We start from the raw sequence: 20,675 nt of genomic DNA, 5'->3' as shown, positions 1-20,675 counted from the left end.
CGCTGTCCAGAGACACTTCCGGGTCAAGTGGCCAGTGTGACAAGCTGCATCTGGCGAGCCAGCGCAGCACACGAACGCCGTTTACCTTCCCGCTGGTAAGCGGTCCCTATTTATCTACTTGCACCCGAAGGTGCTTTCGAACTGCTAGGTTGGCAGGCGCTGGGATCGAACGACGGGAGCGCACCCCGCCGCAGGGATTCGAACCGCCGACCTTTCGATCGGCAAGTCCTAGGTGCTGAGGCTTTAACCCACAGCGCCACCCGCGTCCCCAATAATATTCTAGACTTGCATAATTTCTAAAGAATCACACTGTAACATACAACATTTTGCCAGGCCTGGGTGCAAGGCTGAGGTGAAGCAAGGTTTCGTTTAATTTTATTAAAACATTGGAACCCTGCTTTAATCGGGCAGTTCTGCATCTGAGTCAAGGTTAGCTCGCCTACATCCAAAATAATTAATTTTAATTTAATGTACAATTGTAGCTAACTAAAATTACAGTATTGGGGGGGAGGAATTCAGTGTAACATTGTGGCAATCATTCTGTCAGCACAAGCATTTCAACTTGCCAGATGGAACCCCCCCTCCTTCCCCCATGCACTACTCGGGGGGGGGGGGATTCTGAGCCAATTTCAGGGGGGCACAGGGGGAGGAAAAGCCCTGTTGTGCTAGCAGAAGTCCTTGCGTGGGCTTCTGCTAGCAGTACTTGCTGGCTGAATCTGGCCCAGCATTTGGTGTTTAACTAAACAGCTCAGAGACAAGCCAAGAAGGATGATAATTCCTAGCAATACCAAAAGCTCATACCAAAGAAGTACGGATGTCATATTTTGTATGGAATATAAAAGAAGCAGGGACATAAAAGTATTTCTGGTTGCTGCTCCCTTCCCCCAATATTTGCTGGTGACACTTGTTGGTTCCTGAAAATGTATTGCCCATCTCTCTTTGTTTTTTAACCGGAGGGTAACATATGGAATTCATGTTGAAGCTCTCCTAATAAATAACATCATGAGAGATCAGTTGTCTTTGGCTTAGAGCATTTCCGATCTGACAAACAACCTCTCATTATTGGTTGGTATGCAGAATATGCTAAAACATGTCTCCATTCCAAGCATGTTATTTTTAAAGGCATCTTATTACCCAGAACGTGCTGTGGGAAATATGTTATGGCTGTAGCTTATTTTAGAGTCAGAATTACCCTTGATAACTGGGCTGGACTTAAATCCGGTTTACTCTTTTACTTCCCAGAAATACTGAAGAGAAGATCAAGAGTAGCTACACAGGACATTTCCAATAGTCTGGTGTTACAGGTGGAAGAAATAATTTATATACAGGGTACCTCTGGTTATGTACTTAATTTGTTCCGGAGGTCCGTTCTTAACCTGAAACTGTTCTTAACCTGAAGCACCACTTTAGCTAACGGGGCCTCCTGCTGCTGCTGCGCCGCTGCCACACGATTTCTGTTCTCATCCTGAAGAAAAGTTCTGAACCCAAGGTATTATTTCTGGGTTAGCGGAGTCTGTAACCTGAAGCGTATGTAACCCGAGGTTCCACTGTACTCTGCTACGCTTCTAGTTAAGACTTGTTGTAATTCTATGAAAGATAGGTATAATGGGATTCAAGATACAAGACACAAATGCATTATGAACTTACCTAGCACACGTCACTGAAATGACTGGAAGTGTTGAATAATTCCTTTTAAAAGTGGCATATACTGGATTCCTGACTTATCTTGGAGGCCAAAATACACATTACATTTAAAATATTGTGAATAAAATGTGCTTACACTAGCAGCTTTTACTCTGAAGGAGAGATGAGCTGATTTGGAAAGTGCTTCTGCACCAGTTTCCTGCTGACCTCCCTCCACCCCCACTGCTATGTGCAAACAGCAAGTTTGAGGTCAAGTAGTAGTTGGGGTGGGAGTGTGCATTGGCCTTCAGAATGTAGCCAGTTGGTTGTCACTCTGGAAACTTCAGAGTTTAAGACATTCAACAGTTCACTCTTTAATCAGAAAACTTCATATTTCATCTGTCATGAATTTGTGTCGCTGTTTTGTCATATAATCAGACACGGTGAAATATACCTCTTTCTTGGATTAAATGTGAATACAAAATAAATTAATATAAACAATTAATAGTATGGAGACAACAGAAGGGAAATAGATATTACAGAACCAAATTTGCTAAAATGGTTTCTTTTTAATTTATATTTACTTGCATCAATTAGGCAACAGAAGTGGAAGAATGGTTTCAACATTTTAATTCAATTCAAATCTTTATTGCTTAGCCAAGCCATCACAAAAAAACTAAAAGTGCTGCACAAATCAAATAACTACCTAGATTTGCTAAAATGTAGTCAGGAGTGAATCTATATTGAGGGTTTTTGGGAGGGGAAATAGCATTTGCTATTTTTGTCTATTTTCTTTGCTTTCCACAAGTCCCAAGAGTACTGCATCAGCTTCCAGTAAAGTTGTGTCTGTTTTGGCTCCCAAGAATCTAGATGAAAGTTCAAGGTCAGTAAGTCTCAGCCGGACTTTGGATCCCTTCTGATATTTCCTGGTGAGAAAAAGGAAAAAATGTTCAGCACTGTTTGTACTTACATCTTCTCAAATACGGCATTTTAAATTTGGCAATAATGTGACTGTGTTGAATTCTTTCATTTACTGTAAGATAAATGAAAGATAAATGAAAGAATTACTGTAAGGGATGCGGGTGGCACTGTGGGTTAAACCACAGAGCCTAGGACTTGCCGATCAGGTGGTCAGCGGTTTGAATCCCCGCGAAGGGGTGAGCTCCCGTTGCTCAGTCCCTGCTCCTGCCCACCTAGCAGTTCAAAAGCACGGCAAAGTACAAGTAGATAAAAAGGTACCGCTCCAGTGGGAAGGTAAACGGCGTTTCCATGCGCTGCTCTGGTTCACCAAAAGCAGCTTAGTCATGCTGGCCACATGACCCGGAAGCTGTACGCCAGCTCCCTCAGCCAATAAAGCGAGATGAGCGCCACGACCCCTAATGGTCAGGGTCCTTTTACCTTTACCTTATCCTTTGTGATCTTCAATAAGCTGCTTCAAATGAAAAGCTATTTTGTTGTGATGCTTGTCACCCAAGGTACAGATCCTCATGCAGACTCGTGTTTTTTATATAGTTTGACAATAAAACAAACATGAAATCACAGAACACATCTGAGGCCTATAATCTGAGAGGACCCCTCGTAAAAATTATGAGGGTCCTTAAGGATCCATGCTTTCGATTCATGTTTTTGTGTTGTGACAGCACTAGAAAGTACCAGCGCCATAATTTTAGGGTTCAGTCAATGGAGACATGAGATCTGTGATTTGATGGTGGTTTGAGAGAGGGGGGAACTATGGAGAAAATATCCAATTTCAAGAGTTTCAATTTAACTTAGTCTGGCTTTTGTGTGTGTGCATCTCTCTCCTGACTGCTGCAGTACATCACTGTCTCCTTCCTGGTCACCTTGTAGAACTGGTAACAGTAACAAGGAGCCATATAACTGAAGGCTATATTGCATGGGTAGGCAAACTAAGGCCCGGGGGCCAGATCCGGCCCAATCGCCTTATAAATCTGGCCCACAAATGGTCAGGGAATCAGTGTGTTTTTACAGGAGTAGAATGTGTACTTTTATTTAAAATGCATCTCTGGGTTATTTGTGGGGTATAGGAATTTGTTCTCCCCCCACCAAATATAGTCCAGCCCCCCACATGGTCTGAGGGACAGTGGACTGGCCCCCTGCTGAAAAAGTTTGCTGACCCCTGATATTTTGATCAGTCAATGCAAGCTATATCTGGAAACATTCTATTGTTATCCTAGGTTCTGCCACCACCAAGTTCCTCTATGGTTACAAGAAAGGAGAAATCTCATCATTAAAAGATCGAAATGGCAAATAAAGTATAGCATGTGAAAAGTTCAGTTCTGACTTCCAGTTGCACTTTCCCTCGCTTAATTTTTTTGCGATAGCCGGAGCCAAACAAATATTAGTTTTTGCCTTGAAGACTCTCATTTACTATTCACCCAAAGGAGCCTGCTTGTCTGAACAGGATAGAAAGAGAGCAATTAAATCTGATTTTGCAATTCTGCATGAGGGGGTGATCTGAAAGCTTTTCACTTGGGAGATTTTTATTTTTACTTTTTTACATTTCCCCCTATAGGCATTCCTTAGCATGTGCCAACTCTCTCTAGAAATTGCTTTGCTTTCTTAGAAGGAATTCTCTGTGCTAAGGCTTTGACATGATGAATGCAAAGCACACTGAAGCGAAGAGACCCATCATCTGTTTGGGTATGGACTCATGCTAGGAAAAAAACTTACTGGTACTTCTTTATAACTGGAGCTTCCTGGCTATTACAGACCTCATCCCACTAACACCTGCCATAGCCTTGAAATTAGGAATGGACCTAATTAGTGAGAGAACTCTTACTACAACTAGTTGGAAGAACTAGTTGTTAGTTACTGTTGCAAGCCAAGCCACTATAAAATTTTTGCTTTGTTTTGCTGATCATCAGGGCTTCCAATACAGTTATACAGTACAGTTGAATTTATAACGTAGTATTCAAAACCTAAAACAACTGTCATAAACAGGCCACAATGGAGTCTCCAGTGTAGGGGTAGCCTATGTATCGCTCACTACACATTGTGGGCTATACTGCTGAGCAGCTCCATCCCGCATGGCTAATGGTCGGTGATGATGGGAGATGAAGTTCCCAACATCTGGAGAGTGCCACATTGGTTCAGGAAAATTCAATACACAAGTCAAGATGAGTGCTATCACAGGATGTTTTGGTTTCTCTCCCCAATCCAGATAAACGGCCAGGCATGCAACAGAACACACTTCAGTCGGATTTCCTGTGATGAGATATTCTGATTTTTAGGACAGCTGAGAATAAATAATTATTATTGCAGAATTGTTTATTTTCTAGGAACAGCTTTTTGTATAGTAGAAAGGGAGTGAGTTTGCATTATACACATCATTTTCATTCAAATGTACACAAAGCCAATCTCCTTCCCAAAGTACTGGAAGGTGGACAAAATAATACAATTTAAAAAAGAAAGGCACATGTGGGATTCAGAAATTTACAGATTTGCTAATCTAAGTGCTATAAAACAGGCACACTGTTGAAAACATTAAAACTAAAAGAATTAACTGTAGAAAAGAACAAGCCGTATGAAAGAAAAATCTGCATGGCTTCTGCAGCAAGCCACTTTTGACACGTTGGCAGATCCACACTAACTTGACACCATTTGGCATCAGGTGAATCTGTGCCCACCAGAAAGCAGAGGAGCCTGCATTGGGTGCTATATTTAAAAAACTTTCAGTAGGGATTGACTTCAGCCAGGAGCAGTGCTTAGTCTCGGCACCAGATTTAAATAGCACTGAATGTAAGCCCTGATGTGAAGAAACAATCAGGAATGCACACCTGCTGCTGCAACTTTAACCTGTCTCACACGTGATGTCATATGATGACAGGTAGTGGGGTGGTTGGTTGAACATTTTGCCCACGGACCAGAGGTTTCCCTTCCCTGGCATAGGGTGATAGCAAACAAAATCATACTCAAGAGTAGATCCACTAAAATCAATGTTCCTAAGACAATTGATTTCAATTGTTCTGAGAGTATGACTAATATCAATAAAAATAAATTTATTTTAAAAATACATAAATAAAGCATTCTAGGCTGCAAACTCTCTTTTAATAAAAAGTTTTTCAACAATAATCTGTATACTGTTGCTGCTGCCCATTGAAAAACTTGTGTGCTGTAGAATGTTGCATCTAGAGAGATTTTTTTCCAGGGGATGGGGGTGGGGAATCACCTTTCTCTTCTTTTTTAAGGCATATCTGCCTCCCTGTGGGACTTATATACATTTCCTTTCAAATCAAAGATGAAATCTGTAACCTTTTCATTGTGGCAAAACGCAGAAGAATTTGACAACTGAAACTCAGGAAAAGTAACTCCTGTCATCGCAAAACTTGTATCGCATGTGATTATGTCATAAAAAATAGTTAATGCCAGTCACCTTTCAAGGCAGTATTATAGAATTTATCACCTAATTTGAGATGAAACGCCATCTCAAAAGGACAGTGACAGGAGATAACTGTCTCTTTCCTTCAGACTGTCTGAAGTACCTGCACATCTATGCATAACATCAAAATAACTCTTCCTTCCTCTCCCAGCCATATGTTTCCAGTACCATAAGGTTTACATACTTTTCGGGTGCCTCTTGTCAAGCATCAGGGCTTGAATAGCAAAAAGACAGAAGCAAGCAAGCAAGCATGCATGCCAAGAGCCCTTAAATGTCACAATAGCCAGCTTACATCAAGACATCTTTCTGTACCCCATATTATCTTCTGGTTCTAGAGGGTGAAGTTGCAAAATGCTAAAAAATAATGGGCCAAACCATAATTCTCCCCATAGCAGCCAGTGTGTGCAAGCAGATATGTAACAATATGCAAACCTTTCCCAGTGTAAGATCTGTGAAACTTGAAAATATTTCACTGAATCCAAGGGTATGTTTTGCCTCTCATTACTATTTAACAATAATGATGTGGGAAACATTTTATTTGTTACCACTCTGAATGTAATAATATTTCAGTTGGATGAAAAGCAATGCAAGTTGCTTTGTGTGTTCATTCAAACTGTTTTTAAACCTATTTTTAGTTGTTTTATTGTATATCTTATTGTAAGTACCTTGAGAATAATAAATAAAGCACAACTTCACAATGAGAATGTAAGGCAACATGACATCAAGCTGCCGTTTTACAAATGTTTTCGAATTTCATGCAGTTTTCTTTTTTTTTAATGTAACTAGCTACTGTATTTCATTAGCCAAGTCCGTGGATTGTCTGTTCTTAAAAGTCCCATTCTGAGGGAGCGTAATGATTACTGCAGTGGTTTGCACCTTGAAAAGAAAAAGAATGACATGCTATCTGAGGTACAGAACTGACAAGAGGAGTCTGTATTCTGCAGTGTAGTTCAAGGCTGCTGTTAAGCTGAAATTTCAGCAAATGAATGGGTTTGTTCCTCAGCATCTCTCACACTTGAATTTCAACAGAATCAGGTCTCACACAAGGGAGCATAGTGATGATAGGGACTCCCACCAATGATATGGCTCAGCTTCCTTTGGTCATGTAAGTTCAGAGCTATGTTGGTGCTCCCAGAGGCTCAGGTTACAACAGACTACTTTCCTGATACAGGAAGCTGGGCTACCAGGAGCATACAACAATAGTCTGTCAACATTTGCATTGGTTCCCTATTTATCTTGTCTTCTAGGTTCAAATCAAGAGCTATTTTTGACCCACACAACCCAAAAATTGTTATGGTCCAAATACGTAAGACTGCACATTCCTGTACTGTATTAAGCAAGATGCATTTCTGCCACACACACTCCTAAACACTGTTAAGTCCTTTCTATTTCAACTTTTTCAGCGACAATGGTGAATCCAGCAGGTTGGCTGTTTCAAAGTTTGAGGTTTTAAGCTTTCTTACATTGGATTTAAAATTGGGATTTGTGGTTACATCCAATGTTGCATGTGCAGAAGGCAACTCATGCAAGCAATCTTGCCCTTCTCACCCCCACCCGCCTGAAAAGCTTTCCCAAGGGCCTGAAGACCTAGTGAACATTGTGAGCTGCATTTTGCAGGGCCTCATGCGCAGTGGGAGGAATCTTGCACCACACAAACAAAGCTCCTAGTTTCTCCTTCCACTACAGCCCTGTAAAACAAAACCCACAGTTGTCTGGTAGGTCCTCTATCCAACTTTCTGGAGAGGGTACAGGTAACTTCAGAGGAACAGAGAAAGATTTGTTATGTAAACTGCTGTTGACTCAAGCACTACTGGGTGTACCCCCAAGATCTTTTGTCCTTTTCTAATTTTGTGGATACTTACTCCAAGCCTCTGGGAAGTGGTAGCCTATACAGTTACAAAGAATAGATGTTTATTGTGTGGCTCTTTTTTATTATTTTTCAAGAAGAGATTCTATTCCACCTCTAGGGTCAAAACTCCTGTAATTCATGTTGTTAAATCTTGAAACGCACAGAAGCGGCATTGATACCTAGAATTGAAGCAAGCCACATGACTATGCTAACTATGTGAAGCATACCTCGTAAGACTGTCTGCTGGAGGAGTATGTTATTAGCCAGGCTTGGATGAAACAATCCACTGCTCACAAAACTACTTTAAATGTATAGTCTCCACTGGAGTGGGGGGAAAGTCAGAAAACTAAAACAATACATTACGCTACATTCCCATCTCTGCAGCAGTTCCCACCACAGGCAGCACTTTGTCTTCAACAAAGAGACTCACATTCTATGCTACTAAAATCTCTATACTGGCTAATACTGTAAGAACGCCAAGAGGAACATCTGTGTGCTCAGAACTATACAAACCCAGCTTTAAATGAAAACCCTCACAAACAATGCCCATGTGATTGCTTGGTTAGGAGGCACTCCTACATTCTCTTCCCATATCCGCAAATGTATTTTATTATTTATATCCAAACGCATGTTTCATTGTCTAAATTGAGTTTCATGAAGTTTATCTTCTATCACCAACACTGATTTGCATTTCTTTTTAGAATAAGCAACTGCTGTAGAAGCAGAATTCATCACTGAGTAGCATTAATGCCAGGTATAATGGTTTAATCACAGAATAAAACTAATATGACATTACTGTAAATCCTAAGGATAATGTATATTGTACTACAGAAAATCATGGCGATAGCCACCAGTTTTTCAAACCCTTATAATGGGGGAAATGTTGTAATTCAACATGATTTTAACAAGAGACTCACAAACACATATATGCACACAATGAGCTGCAGCATAAAAAACTTCAAAACCCTACATTTTAAAAATTATTTACATGGAGGCATAATCTTCAGATATGGGGAATTCAACTAAAAGTACTTCTTCGTTTTATGGTTTGTGAGGTTTTTATTGTGTTTAATGGTATGTTATTTATCACAGAATTATAGAACTGTAAAAGTTGGAAGGCACCCTGAGAGTCACCTGGTCCAACCCCTTGCAATGAAGGAATCTCAGCTAAAGCATCCATGACAGATGGCCATCTGACCTCTGCTTATAAGTCTCCAAGGAAGGAAAGTCCACAACCTTCCGTGGGAGTCTGTTCCACTGTCAAACAGTTCTTACGTGTGTTTAAGAATTACTGTTAGATGCCTTGGTGGGTCTCTTCAACTGAAGGGCTGGGCAAAATTATGTCAGTTAATAAATGAAGCCAGAATCAGACATTGTTCCTGAACACTCCCAGTTAATTAATAAATACACATTTTTAAGCATTATTAGTTCTAAGACCACCTTGCACCAAACAATAATATGGCAGTTGAAATTTATAGTAATAGGTATTAAAGATGAGAAAACATTAAAATGAGAAGGGGAAAAAAGCTATCACGTGTACCACGTTAAAGTCTATTTTAATTAACTTAAATGATTACCCCCCCCCCAAAAAAAATCAGGATCATGCATATATGAAGTATGGATGCAATGCATACCCTAAATGTAACTTGTATTCACAGTATTTCTCTCAAACAGGACAAAACTATGTTTTGAAGTTAAAAAAATACTTCTGATCTTATTGATGCTGCACAAAATATCAATAATAACAATAAGGAATTTCCTTTTTTCAACTTACTGTATCTGGGCCTTGTATTTTTTTTTGTTATGTGCAACTAAAATAGCCCCCCTACTACTTTTCATATATTCCCTTTTTGGAAAAAATGATTGATTCATATCCCTGTAGACATACTGTTTGAATAAACCATTATTCTGTATGTTATTTAAACTGTATGTTATTTAGGATGTGTCTGAGCAATTTCATCTGGGAACTGTTGGCCACCACAAGGGGTTTTCTATCATCATCTTCTCCAATAAACCTATAGTGCAGCAGATCTTCTGTGGGTCTTAGTCTGATACCAAATCTGTCTTTTCAGCTCATCAAATAGGTGTCACAGGTTGATAAGTTCCCACTGTGAAGTCCTTCAAGTGTGTGTGCTTAACACTGAGGAATATGTAGCTGTATTACAGAACTTGGCTACGGGCCACAATTATGCAGTACACTCTAGAATGTAAGTGGGTAAATAATGGTTAATTGTGTTGTATTGTATTTTTTATTTACTTTGTTGGAAGCCGCCCAGAATGGCTGGGGAAACCCAGCCAGATGGGCAGGGTATAAATAATTTATTAGTAGTAGTAATAATGGTACATCAGGGTAACTATAGCAGTCAGTGCAAAAACTGGGGTTTTTAGGACCACCATAGTAAATTAATTTAAATTTTACATGGATGCAATTAATAATGGGCACAGTTAGTAATAAAGAATACTTGGTTTGAGTCAAACATAAAGGTGTCCCAAAATAAGTGGACAGTGTGATAGGATAACGGCATATTCTATTTATTATAGCACCACCTATAGGCCATAATCAGAGTTTTTGCTCTTTGCCTTGTTTCTCTCAAGCATAGCTTGTTGAGGTCCCAGGCAGTGGTGATTCAGCTTGCTCCATCTAACAAAGAGATCATTCCACATAAGGGGCAACAAAAGGGGGCATTAAGGAGGCAGGTAGACTTCTTCACAGTCTCAGTTCATCGAAGTCCCCTTATTGGTAACATCTCTCACCCCGGGAATCATCTGCATGAAACAATTCAGTACTGCAAATCAAGATGTGTTCTCTTAGTTGTGTTGCTACAACTTTGTAAGGACCATCAGAGCTACCACCTTCCAAGGAAAATGCTGTGTGTTTAGGCAGATGTTTGGGTGTAAAATTTTCTGCATACCTATGTTTTTCTGTGATGGAAAGCATTTGTTTTCCTGAGTATGGCTGCAAATTAATATCAGCTGCATTCACATTTGACTAAGCCATGGCTTGTTTAACAAACCACAGGTTGTCTCACAGATGAGCAAACAAGCCATGGTTTGTTTCTCCAAACCTTGATTTGTTCTCCAGTTGCTACTGGCTCTGTAGCCTGGGAAGGTTGGATGGCCGAACTAACCACAGCTATGCCAGGCTGTTCCATTTCGACCAAACACCAAATCTAAATAAAACAAGCCTTGCCCTCACATTGTAATTTGTTGCCAGGAAGCAAACCATGGTTAATCTGCTTGGCTGGGTCTGGGCATTCAAACAAACCACACTTTTAAAAATGTGCTGCACTTCAGTCGGACATTTTCAGGCTTATAACCTCATTTAAACGAAATGAAAGTATCTAAAGGCCTCCTTCCTTATACCAACCATCTTGGGTCCTATGACTGACAGGAGAGGCCCTGTAGGTAGAATTGCCACCAGGTGTTGCTTGGTCAGGGCCTTCTCAGGGGCCGATCCCCATTTGTAGAATGTCTTCCCTGGTGAAGTGTGTCTGTCTCCCATGTTAATATTCAGGAGGAATGGAAAACCTTCCTGTTCAGTGAGTCATTTAGTGACTTAAAACATACTGTTTCTGGCAATGCTGAAAGTATTAGTTATGAAGGTATGTTACTGTTTTATAATGTTGTGAAGATGTTTTTAAATGTGTTTCTATTTTATTTTCAATTGTATTGTTTTATTATTTGTTGTTTGCTGCACTATGCTACTTTGGTAGGAAATAAAATAAATCTATGAAGATACTACTAAGAGCATAATGAACCTATATTTTTTCAGTAGTATACATTTCTGATAAAATATAATAAATTCAAATTAAGTTTACTGATTTGATCATAAAAAGTTTAAAATACCAACTAGAAATTATAAATAAGCCTACGTATTGGTGAAACAATCACAACAGCTTTAACTAATTCTGCTCTTATTATGAAAAACAAAATAAATTACTATGCTATTATTTATCCTTTCTGACCAAAAGAAAGTCAGCAAAGTACCCTATTAAAATAGGAGGAAGTAGCTGATGCTAAAATGAAATATAAACAGGCCTTCTGTAGTTGTGTTGTACATATGCATAGCATATGCATAACATATGTTCAACACAGCCAGATGGAAACCCAGCCAGATGGGCGGGGTACAAATTATTATTGTTATTATTACATGCCATTTTAAAAAATAAGCAACCAAAAAATATCAGAAGTCCCCTTCATAGCAACTTGGAACAAGCCTTTTCAGTGTAGCTGACCCTGTATTGTGGAACAGCATCCCTGTTGAAATCTGACAGATACCACTATTTGTTGTTTCCAGAAATAACTAAAAACATCCTTATGTCAACAAGCTTTTCAAAGCTTGAGGGGGCGGATTTAGGTCTCTGCCCTGGTTGCTTATTTGCATTGTTTTTAAACTTATCTGTGGGAGAAGTTGCATTGTTTTAAAATCTACTTTTCATGATTTATTGCATAGTTGTAAGTCGCCTTGAAATTCATAAAAAGTTGACCCATAAATCAAATAAATAAAAATAAATGAATGGTTATACCTAACAAAGTCATCCATTAATTGGCACAAGGCCTTTTATCTCGGGGCAACCCAGTCAGATGGACGGGCTACAAATATAGTAGTAGTAGTAGTAGTAGTAGTAGTAGTAGTAGAATTACTACTACTACCTGTGCAATGGGACTTCCCTTCTCTCTCTCTCTCACTATGCTACCCCCTGCAGCCCTCCCTATTCTGAGAGAGCAGGTTTGAGGGGAGAGGAAGTCCTGTTGTGGCAGTGGAAGTCACTGTGACTTGGTGGGAGCCAACAAAATAATAATAATAATAATAATAATAATAATAATAATAATAATAATAATAATAATAATAATGAGTTTGTAGAAATGGAAGAGTCAAAATTTAGAGAACTGTACTGCGATTAAGATCTATTTCTCAATGAGTTGGTAAACCAGTATCTGGGCTGTCCCACTTGGTTCACATGATGAAATGATCTTCTACTTTCCTTCTGGAACTTAAACCCTTCCTTCTAAGTCTAGCCTTCTCTATGACATCAAGTTTTCTATATACAGGGTATGTAGTGGACAACATGCTAAACCTGGCTTTTGAACTGGCTTATCACAAACCAAACCATAATCAACATGAACTGCAGTTTGTTGATTTGGACAGCATGATAAAACTGTGATTAAGCAAAAATAGAAGTGAAACATTCCAAACTCCTCCTGTTGCTACCTGCTCCTGTTGCATGATGGAATGTCCCAAAGTTTAATATAATAGTTCAGCCGGAAAAGCATGAGACTCTTAATCTCAGGGTTATGGGTTTGAGCCCCACGCTGGGCAAAAAGATTCCTGCATTGCAGGGGCTTGGGCCAAATGACCCTTGTGGTCCCTTCCAACTCTACAATTCTATTATTAAGTCCCATCTGTAATTTTTAGGTGATGAAGTCTAGACACAAGTCTACAACATCAGTGAGAACCAGGCCCAAAGAAGACTAAATTTCAAGATCCTGTCCCTTCTTTAAAAAAAAATTAAGCCAGCCTCATGGCCTGAAAATGTTGTATGAATTCATTTTTTTTAAACGAATTAAAAAGACAACCAAGTCATGCCTTTTCAAACAGCTGATCTCTTGTAACTTGAAGCCATTGGTTCAAGTTCTACCCTCCTGAGCAGGAGAAAACAAGCATGCTCCCTCTTCCATGTGACAGCCTTTAAGAACACTCCAGATTGCTCACAGATTTCTACGGGTGAGAATCACACTGCCAAGAACAAGAGAAAAGCCCACCTTCAGCTGGCGAGGGTTATCTGCCATTTCACAGCAGAGTACATTAAGACACACTACACAAATCATATACCCGAGTGTGAGCAAGATTAATTGAACCTCAGTATCTCTCTTTTTATTTGCCATCTCGGAAGGTGCTTGAAGCTTTCCCACAATATCAAGTTGCCTCTGTGTGTGGGTGTGGGTGTGTACACACCAAACACCTCAGAGATAATTCATTTCACTTTCAACCACTTTTTCAAACAAACTTTTCTAAACAAAAGCATTTATCTGCATTTAAGTGGCAGGTGAAATTCTAGCACACTTCTCAATAAAAAGAACAGAGCCGCTTTACTGTTCAACAAAAGATTGAGGAAAGTATTGGCAGTACCAGCAATCTAGAAATACCCTTGGGGTAAAGAATTATTCTGAAAGTTTTCTCACACTCAGACAAAAGGGGGAAAGCAGTGCGTATAAAGTGATTCTATCCACTGATGTACTGGGCCATCCAATCCCTCGTTAAACACTTTGAGACATCTAAATAATGTTAACAGTTGGCTCTCTGAGACAGGAGGTGCCTGATTTGGAAACCTAAACAGGAAAGCAGATATTGACTGCAGTTTATGAGAATTACTTTCTTTTAAAATATATTGTTTATTAAGATCATAATTTGAATAGCATTTAATTGTGAAGTTACTAAAATATTATTATAAAAAAATATACAAACAGCAAGGGCCTATCAACATGGAACCAAACAATAATTTTCAAAATTTACCATCTAATAAATTCCAAATCCAGTTCAGATATAAAAACAATTTAGTATTCAATACTTAGCATACAACTTTACATCAGCTTTTGCCATTCCACTGCCCATTTTTTCAAGGCTGTTCATTTTACTATCTTTAATTGCTCTCATATCATATTTAATCATTCTCTTTTCTTTGGTTCTTTGTTTACCTCTCAATACATAACAAAGAATTCCGGTGGTGCTTAATACATATATCAGCTATTTCTGATATACAGGTAACTTGTGGCAAATTTGCTTTATATAATCAACGGGTTGAGGTTGAATCCTGACGAGACAGAAGTACGGTTTGTAGGGGCAGGGTAGGCGGGTCGGGGTTGGCTCCCTGGTCCTGAATGGGGTAACTGTGTCGTTAAAAGAGCAGGCATGCAACTTTTGGATCAGTTTGGACTCACGGCTGTCCATGGAGGTGCAGGTTAACTTTGTGTGCAGGGCAGCTATCTACCAGCTCCATCTGGGATTCTGCCTGGGACCCTATCTGCCTGCACACTGTCTCGCCAGAGTGGTACATGCCCTGGTTATCTCCCGCTTCGACAATTGCAATGCACTCTACGTGGGGCTACCTTTGAAGATGACTCAGAAACTACAACTAATCCAGAATGCTGCAGCTAGACTGGTGACTGGGAGTGGCCACTGGGACCATATAACACCAGTCCTAAAGGATCTTCACTGGCTCCCAGTATGTTTCTGAGCACAATTTAAAGTGTTGGTGCTGACTTTTAAAGCCCTTTACGGCCTCAGCCCTGTATACCTGAAGGAGTGTCTCCATCCCCATTGTTCAGCCCGGACACTGAGGTCCACTTCCAAGGGCCCTCTGGCAGTTCCCTCACTGTGAAAAATGAAGTTACAAGGAACCAGGAAGAGGGCCTTCTCTGTAGTCGTGTGCACCCTGTGGAACACCCTCCCGTCAACTCCAGTAAACGTGAAAGAAACAGCAGCAGAAATGTATCTTTTTAAATTCCAAGCACTTTACTACTAAGATTTTAATTATAACCATACCACAGAAAGATAAAATATTTATAAGAAAATAGAAATTTCCACATTTTTAAGTGAGCATTGAAGTGAAATGCAGGGACAAAAGAAATAAGAATAGAAAACTTCTAACATGTACTCCAAAGCCTCTCTGCCTATATGGAAGAAACATCCATCACATTGTTGCTGAACAACTTGTTTTGGGTACTAGAGATTTTATGAAACATAGGCCTTCCTCTTCCATAAGAAAGGGCATTTTGCTCAATACCAAGATCCTCTCATGCCTTGCTATTAACTTTTCAAGCACTCCTTATCCCAGAAAGTTTATATTAAAAACTACAAGAGGCTCAAAAGTGTAATGCACTGTGTCACTGGAGCCTGATCTGAACAATGGCTGGTATTATCACATGGAAAAGACTAGTACAACTGCATATTAAATATCCCATTCTGCTTCTGGCCTTTCTTTGCACTCCCCACTTTAAAGAAAATGTTCCCTGCATAATTTTGAAGAAAATGCTGAATGAAGTAACAAAGTCTGAAGTGGCTTAGGGGAAGGCGTTGGTCATTTACTGTTGACAGCCTGGCTTTATGTTACACACAGTATTTTTAGGCTTTTCACTAATCCCTCTTCTTTTTCATTCAAAACCTTATGTTACTTGAGAATTTGACAGGAAGCTTCGTACAGACAAGGCCTTCCACATATTGGCAGCTGATGACCAGATCAAACACTTGGATTGGAAGCTTTCATCCAACAAAGACTAGGCAAACAAATGCAAACTTTATTCTCTTTCTACATAGAGGGAAAAATACAATTTTCACGTTTCATGAGTAACCCCATGGAACCCACTGAAATAGGGACTGTGACATATGTATGACTGAACCACAGAGTACTGTAAAATGTGGTTTATTCTACTTATCTTTGGGAAAACTCATTTATGACATTCCTGCACTGCAGGGGGCTGGACTAGCTGACCCTCAGGACCCCTTCAAACTCTACAGTTCTATGATTCAATGAACCTATTCTTCCCCACAAGCCTTCATATGACAGCTGATGGTGGAACACTGAGGGGTGGGGTGGGGAGAGAGACTGTGCTTGTCACCTACCCACCTTGTCGCCTTCTTAAGGAAACAGCTGCCAGAAAAACTGTTAAGGGGTTTCTGACCTTTTGCGTCCCATTATAAAAGTTGTGTGTGGCCACTGTGGGATATGAAGTGGCTTTTAGATAAGTGTTATGCTCTTTTAAATAAAATTAATTGTTGAACTGCTAGTGCTATAGTAGTATTATAATCTTAATTCTATACAGTGGTACTTCTGGTTGCGAATGGGATCCGTTCCGGAGCCCCGTTCGCAACCTGAAAGCAATGCAACCTGCCTCTGCGCATGGGCGGGTCACAATTCACCGCTTCTGCGCATGATGTTATTTTGTGCGTCTGCGCATGCACGAGTAGCGAAACCCAGAAGTAACCCTTTCCGGTACTTCCGGGTCGCCGTAGGACACAACCTGAAAAAACGTACCATGAAGCAAATGTAACAAGAGGTATGACTGTATTATGGTTGTGACTCTCACCTTTGTACAGGAGACATTCCAGCCACGCAAAAGTCAGAGGTTTCTACACACACACACACACACTCCATCCAGACAAGCAAGATGCACTATCCAATTTCAAGGACACATTCCAGCCAGGCAGTGGCTCTTGGGGAGGGCTCAGAACAGGGCTGAGGAGGGATGTGGCCTGGGAAAAAGTCGGGGGGGGGGGGCGACATTCAGTGGTGGCTTACAACTATCAACAAAGAATTATACCAAACAAGAATATCTACACCCTGAACCAATTTCTTGGTTCACCGCTCCCATCACTCCCTGTTGCTGCAGAGGAAACATGCATTTCCTCTCTGCTCCTCCAGCCAGTTAGTCATGTTACAGCTGGGGAGAAGCCAGAGATGTTTGGGGATTTCACCCAGTGCTGGTCATCACACAACTGACGGGCGAAGGAAAGATTATTTGTTGTGCTTTTAAAAAACCGCAACGCACCATATTCTCCTATCTATCTTTTCAGTATGTTGACTTCTGGCTAGAGATATAAACATTTTTGATTGTGCACCAATTGTAAATTCTTCTGAAGTTCCAAAGCTGATGTCAGACCCCACTGACTGAATAGTGCAGCTGTCAGTATAGGCAAAATGGTTCCTGTCCTAATCCTGTTCTGACCTCCGAGTGGAGCCTGAGAACCTGCCAGAAAGGTGCTCTCACAGTACCAGACATCAAGCAACAGCTGCACAAGTTGGGCAAATTCAGCAGCTGTTTTTTGTTGTTGTTTTTTAATATCATTCTGGACAGACTTCACATTTCACAATGATTTTGCAGAGCAGAAGACACAAAACATCTAAGAATTCCATGAATGTCTTGTTTTATTCAGAAGATGATATAGAAAAATTGCTTTCACCGCTACCCAAGTTCTTTTCAAATTTCATGACTGATGCTCTCTCTCCAAGGCAGTACTGCCTTATTTTTTTGTTTGTTTTTAATCTACTAAGTTAGCTTTAAAAAACAGACCTGAAAGAAAAGGGCATTCATATGCCAATATGGAACATTAGATGTATTATTTGACTCTCCCTGACTCCTCAAGTGTTCTTACATTATCTCTTCTCTGTTGCTTGTTATCTGCTTTGTTTGCTTCTTTTTTCTGCTTGCTGTTAAAAGGTTGCACCTTGGGCCCCTCAAAAGTGGGACAAAAAATGAATGTGATACTGTATTATTATCCCCAACATGCTCCCACTGAGAGGAACAGTAGGGCTGGATTTTGATGCATCAAAGAAGCGTTTCAGTTAAAAGCGTTGTAAATTTAAACAGGGGAAACAGGTAGAGAAAAACAGGACTCCACATCGCCATCTGGTGGCACAATGTTATATTGCATATACAACACAGAAAAATCGCTTTTTCTTTACCAATCTAGCTGAGTCCTAGGATATCAACAGGAGGAAATCAAGGGCTGAGCAATCCAAGCCTGCCCCTGCCCCCTGGGCACTCACAGCAGCAGATGGTGGTGGTTGGGAGACAGACTGGGTCTGATCAGGCCTGGATTGGGCACTATGCCAGAAGACGCTGGCTGCGAGAGGAGCTCAGGATCCAGGAGATTCCACGCTGGGCCCTTTTATTATTTTGCTGTACATGCCAATAAAAAAATACCCCAATTCTGAACAGTGGACAAGATTGAGGTGCTAGGCATCCTGCCACCATCACACCCACCCACCATACCCTTCTCGGTGCACTGCTTGGGCTCTAGAGATCCTTCTGTATTTCACATGCCTACAATCTAATGAAAACAAAATGCAACTAAACTTGCTGCCATTTCTGCTTGCGTTGAAATTAAGCACACGGTAGACAGAAGAGGCAAGCACATTTCTTGCATTCTTTCAGACAGGGTTATGGCACTATGCAAGTGCAAGGTACAGTGGTACCTCGGGTTACAGACGCTTCAGGTTACAGACTCTGCTAACCCAGAAATAGTACCTCGGGTTAAGAACTTTACTTCAGGATGAGAACAGAAATCGTGCGGCGGTGGCGCGGCAGCAGTGGGAGGCCCCATTAGCTAAAGTGGTACCTCAGGTTAAGAACAGTTTCGGGTTAAGAACGGACCTCCAGAACGAATTAAGTTTTTAACCAGAGATACCACTGTAGTTTCTTTTAACCTTTCCACAATCCCCATTCCTTCCCTCAAGGTATCTCACTCACAGTATCAGAAACTCTGCAACCAGCATTTAAGAAATGCTCATTAATCTGACACAGTAATCTGGTGTCTTAAAAATGAGATCAGAAAGGCTTGTTCCTATATATTCTTACTCATATTCACATAAGAAATAAATGGTATCCATAGTTGCTTTTTGTGCTGTATTCCTGTATGGAAAAGCATTTCATCTGGGCTCAGATTTCAGATGCAGAGGAATGAAGCATAATAAAAAATACTAAGTTGAAGCAAAAGCAGAAGATCTGAAAGAGAGGCACTTCTCTATATTTGGTACAGTCAGACAAAGCTGACATTTTTCTACAGGTTTAATTAGTCCATCCACTTGTGACTGAGTTTTGTTGAGTACAGTGGCTCGTAACAATGCCCATGTTCATTGACAGTTACCCTTCATTCCGAAACCTTTATAGTTTTTAGACTTGCACTGGGAAAATGTCCACCTGCTTACTTCAAGCCTGGGCAGCATCCTACTTTCTCACAACAGGTAAGTACAAGCACAGAATGTTGCTAAGACAGTTAAGACCCTGCCAAAAACTGATACTATGAGTTTCGGCTGTTGTCTTAGGAAAATCCCATTTTATACTGGCCATGTCTTTCAGCCAATACCTAATTAAGACACTTAGCAAAACAGAGAAAGATGTGTCTTTTATTCAGCCTATAGGGAGTTACAAATATTGCAAAGAAGCTTTTTAAACAACATGTTGTTCTTTAGACATGGTGTCCAGAGGAAAATTGGTTTACAGTTTCATGCTGTAACATGCCAAGGCTTTGGGTTCTTTTAGTTAGAACAAAGGAAGGGAAAAAACTGAGCAAACTATACTAATAAGATTACAAGGATGCCTAAGGGTTTCAGGTTATATAGATTTTCCAAGGACACAAATTAAAAATAAGCACCAAAACTAGTAAGAAATTTCTTCTACTCTAGTGTCATTCAGCTCCTATAAAATCCTTGGAAGGCAGACAAAAAGAAGGAAAAATAAAACATTATTCAACAACGCTATCACTTAGATTGTGTAAAATATTATTTTGTTAAAATAATTTACCCAGAATACTCCTTTGCTCTTAAATATGCAAAAACACAGGACTGAACTGCTGGACTAATCTAAAGATTCAAAACTACGGTTTTATAAAGTAGGGTTGAACGTTCAGCTTTCTTTTATCTTTGTACACTAGCTTGGGTGAGCTTTACCTAAAAAGTAGCTTGTTAAGTATTTTAAATATTCAGAATAGGTGAAGTGCCTGCATATAGCATTTGCCCAGCTCCCCCACTATCCCTTCTGAGGCAAAGAAGAAGAAAAAGCAAACCAATGTTCTTACTAAGCCAAATCTGGAGACAGAGACCTTGTTCTATAAGCAGGGTACTTCAACTGGTACAAAATATAGCAGTCAGACTTTTAACTAAGGCTTATTCTTTGCAAAATATCTCAATCGTCATTGACTGCCATTTGTTTCCGGGTCCAGTTCAAGGTGCCATTAACTGTTAAGGGCTTTTAAAGCCATTTGGCGCCAGAATACCTGAAGAATTGTATCATCCCACATGTACCAAT

The 20,675-nt window shown here is 40.1% G+C and overlaps 1 protein-coding gene across 1 annotated transcript in view; it reads right to left on the bottom strand.

Moving 5' to 3' along the window:
• Nucleotides 1–2,249: 2,249 nt before the first annotated feature.
• MRPS28 (mitochondrial ribosomal protein S28) overlaps nucleotides 2,250–20,675 on the bottom strand; it is a 30,438-nt gene continuing 12,012 nt past the window's right edge. Inside the window, exon 3 of the mRNA XM_083451469.1 lies at nucleotides 2,250–2,549. Coding sequence (XP_083307595.1) covers nucleotides 2,399–2,549 — 151 coding nt within the window. The 3' untranslated portion in view covers nucleotides 2,250–2,398. The remainder of the gene's footprint in view (nucleotides 2,550–20,675) is intronic.

Source organism: Podarcis tiliguerta, assembly GCF_965153285.1.
Source record: "Podarcis tiliguerta genome assembly, chromosome: 7".
Taxonomy (NCBI): Eukaryota; Metazoa; Chordata; class Lepidosauria; order Squamata; family Lacertidae; genus Podarcis; species Podarcis tiliguerta.
This window is presented reverse-complemented; position numbering and strand designations above follow the sequence as displayed.